The following is a 3794-nucleotide window of genomic DNA, read 5'->3' as shown; positions in this document are numbered from 1 at the left end:
CTCTGTGCGACCCCATAGATGGCAGCCCACCAGGCTCCGCCATCCCTGGGATTCTCCAGGCAAGAACACCATGTGACCAAGCAATCCCACTACTGGGCATATACTCTAAGCAAAAAGATACTGGTACCCCAATGATCATTGCAGCCCTATTTACAAAAGCCAGGACACGGAAGAAATCTAGATGTCCACTAACAGATAAATGGATAAGGAAGATAGACTACGTATATACAATGGAATATTATGCAGCCATATAAAAGAATGAATTTGAGTCAGCTAAACTGAGGTAGATGAACCTAGAATCTGTTATACAGAGTGAAGTAAGTCCGAGAGAGGAAAAACAAATATTGTATATTAAAATATTTATATATATATATACATGTGTAATTTAAAAAATGGTACTGATGAACCTATTTGCAGGGCAGGAACAGAGAAGCAGACATAGAGAAAAGAGTTGTGGACACAGTGGGGAAAGGAGAAGGTGGGATGAAATGAGGAAGTAACACTGAAACACACACATGACCATGTTCACATAGATAGCGAGTATAAAGTTGCTGTACAACACTTGGACTCAGCCTGCTCCGCAGCAACCTAGAGGGATGGAATGGGGCAGCAGTGGGGAATGGAGGTTCAATAAGGAGGGGGCTTATGTATACTTATGGCTGATTCATGTTGTATGGCAGCACGTTTACAATGTTTATTCAACACTGTAAAGCAATTTTCTTCCAACTCTAAAATTAAAAAAAGAAAAACAGTCTTTAATTTAAAAATAAATTTTAAAAATGAAAAAAAAATACAGATTGCAAATGAGCACACGGAAAGATGCTCCATATCTCTATCACGAGGGAAGTAAATGAAGACAGCAATGAATTATCACTATACACCTAGTGGAATGGCTAAACTCCAGAGCACCGACAACACCACTGATAATGATGTGGATCAACAAGAACTTTCACATACTTCTGAAGTGGAATTCATTTTCATTCATGTAAAATGATACAGTCATATTGAAAGGCAATTTCATAGTTAAAAAAAAACAACTAAACCTACTCTTACTATACAATCTACCAAATGCAGTACTTGGTATGTATCCAAAGGATTTGAAAACATGCATCTACACAAAAACCTGCACAGAGATGTTTAAAGCAACTTTGTTCATAATTGCCTAAACTTGGAAGCCATCAAAGTGTGCTTCAGTTGGTAAATGGATAAACTGTGCTGCATCCAGACAACGGAAGAGAGTTCAGAAATGAACTATCAAGCAAAGAAAAAAAGAGGAAACTTAAAGGCATTTGACTGAGTGAACAGAACCAGTGTGGAAAACTATATTATACATACATACTCTATAATTCCTCCCCAAATATTTGGAAAAGCCAAAACTATGGAAGCAGTTAAGAGATCAGTGGTTGTCAAGGATTAGAACTGAAGGGAGGAAGGAAGAGGTGATTTTTAGGGCACTGAAAATATTGAGTATGATAATATAATGTGGATACACATAATTAAACACTTGTCCAAAACACAGAATGTACAACATCGTGAGTGAATTCAAATGTACACTATAGACTTTGGGTGATGATGAACTGTTAATATAGGTGCATGAATAATAACAAACATGCCACTCTAGGGAGGGTCGTTGGTAATGGGGGAGCTTATACATGTGGGGAGGTAGGGGGTGTACAGGGCATTTCTGTCCCTTCCACTGAATTTTGCTGTGATCAAAAATTTCTTTAAAAATACAATTCATTACATAAAAATGGGCAAAAGATGCAAAGAGTTGTTGCTTTATTCATTTGCTATGTCATGTCCAAATCTGTGACTCCATGGACTGAACATGCCAGATTCTTCTGACTTTCACTACATCCAGGAATTTGCTCAAATTCATGTCCACTGAGTCAGTAATGTCATCTAACCATCATCACATCCTCTGCTGCCCTAAACAGACAGCTCATCAAAGAAGATATACAGATGGCCAGGAAGCAACTGCAAGGAAACTCAATATCACACATTAACAAGAAATTTTACGTTAAGACAAGAATGAGATACAGGTGCAGATCTCCAAGAATTTTGAAAATCCAAAGTATCTCTGTATCTTTAAAAAGTTTCGTTCCTTGCAGGTTTTCTCAGGGATCCTAACCAGGAGTCCAAACTGCCACTTCCATCAGTGCTTCAGAGGCAAGACAACTAACAAACTCTCAGATCACTCCCTGAAAAGCTAAAAGTAGTCTGAACGATCCATTCTTCTTTTTCCCCCTTGAGGGAGATCTGGGAGGTGGAGATTTTCTCCTATTCCTGACACATTGCCGTGGAAGGGGAGTAGGTATGGCGGATACAGTACCATAAATTTGCCTGAACACTTATTGTATCTCTTCTTGGCATTGTGCTTTTCTGGGGTGCAGCACTCAATTATCCAACTTCTGATATTTTAACAAAGGAAATTAGGTCTGTATGGTCTTGTCTCCATGGAGGAATGGAGGCTTAGGGATTCCTATTCTTCCATCTTGCTGATGCTACTCTGCAGTAATGCTTTTCATTAAATCATGTCACTTTCTGGGGAATTTTAAGTTTTCTTGCACCAGCAATCACATCTCTGAAGGGAAAAGAATGCACTGAACCAAAACTGGACCCTCCTTCATGTTGTCCTCTTCTTCTGCAGTACTCTGTGGAAGGCAGCCTTCACTTGAGCATTTCTTACACTGTAGACAAGAGGGTTCAGCAATGGGTTGAAAAGAGTATAAAACAGGAAAAGGATCTTCAGGTGTTCTTCTCGTTGACTGTTGTCGGGAACCATGTAAACAATTATGGCTAAGCCAAAGTAGAACCCAACCACACAGAGGTGGGAGGAGCAGGTGGAGAAGGCTTTCTTGCGGCCCTCCTTTGACTGGATCTTCAGGATGGCCCAGAGAATACGCATATAGGAGACCAACATCAGGGCAAGAGGCCCGATTAAGATAAGAACACCATCAGCAAAGAGGAATATTTCATTGATCCAGATGTCACCACAGGCCAATTTGAGGACAGAGTGAATGTCACAGAAGAAGTGGTTCACCTTCTGAGGGCCACAGAAGGGTAATCTTAACAAGAGAATTACTTGGACCAGGGCCAGGGCAAATCCACACACCCAGCAAGCAATGGCCAGGATGGAGCACACTCTCCAGTTCATGATGACCGTGTACTGGAGGGGATGGCAGATCGCTACATACCTGTCATAGGACATCGCCAACAAAATGAGGCACTCTGTAGATCCAAAAGTCAAACTGAAAAGCATCTGCACAGTGCAAGGGTCAAAGGAGATGTTTTTTGTGTGTTTCACTAGGTTTTCCAGCAAGGTGGGCAAATTGCTGGAAGGATAGGATATGTCAATGATGGCCAGGTGGGAAAGGAAGAAATACATGGGGGAGTGCAGTCTAGGGTCAAACCAAATGAGTCCCAAGATCATGCCATTTGCCAGCAGGTTGAATGCATATAACAGGGAGAAGATACCAAAGAGGAGCAACTCCAAGTCTTCACTGAGCTGAAATCCCACCAGGATGAATTCTGTGATCTGTGATTGGTTGCCCTCCATTGCCAGTGACAGTCTGCAAAGGACTGAAGTGTGATGGGAAGGTCAGGGCTGGATAGCAAAGAAGATAGGAATTATTTATGTGAAGTGAATTCAGAGGAAGCTTGTGTTGTCCCTACCTCCCTGAAGTTTTTTTCTTCAAAATTCCTTTGCCTTTTTGTTTCTTAGTTTTTATTGTGAAAGTGAAGTCGCTCAGTCATGTCCGACTCTTTGTGACCCCATGAACTGTAGCCCCGCA

General features: G+C 41.1%; 1 protein-coding gene across 1 annotated transcript; it reads right to left on the bottom strand.

The window, feature by feature from the left end:
* Positions 1-2614: 2614 nt before the first annotated feature.
* Positions 2615-3559, bottom strand: LOC102392155 (olfactory receptor 2A2-like). Its single transcript, XM_025290753.3, has one exon. It carries the CDS (start codon positions 3557-3559, stop codon positions 2627-2629), a length of 933 nt encoding a protein of 310 aa, XP_025146538.3. The 3' UTR covers positions 2615-2626.
* Between the last annotated feature and the right edge of the window lie 235 nt (positions 3560-3794).

The sequence above is a fragment of the Bubalus bubalis genome, chromosome 8 (assembly GCF_019923935.1).
Source record: "Bubalus bubalis isolate 160015118507 breed Murrah chromosome 8, NDDB_SH_1, whole genome shotgun sequence".
In the NCBI taxonomy this organism is placed as follows: domain Eukaryota; kingdom Metazoa; phylum Chordata; class Mammalia; order Artiodactyla; family Bovidae; genus Bubalus; species Bubalus bubalis.
This window is presented reverse-complemented; position numbering and strand designations above follow the sequence as displayed.

Excerpts from the sequence above, each read along its gene's own strand:
- LOC102392155 (XM_025290753.3), bottom strand. The coding sequence starts at position 3,559 with ATGGAGGGCAACCAATCACAGATCACAGAATTCATCCTGGTGGGATTT.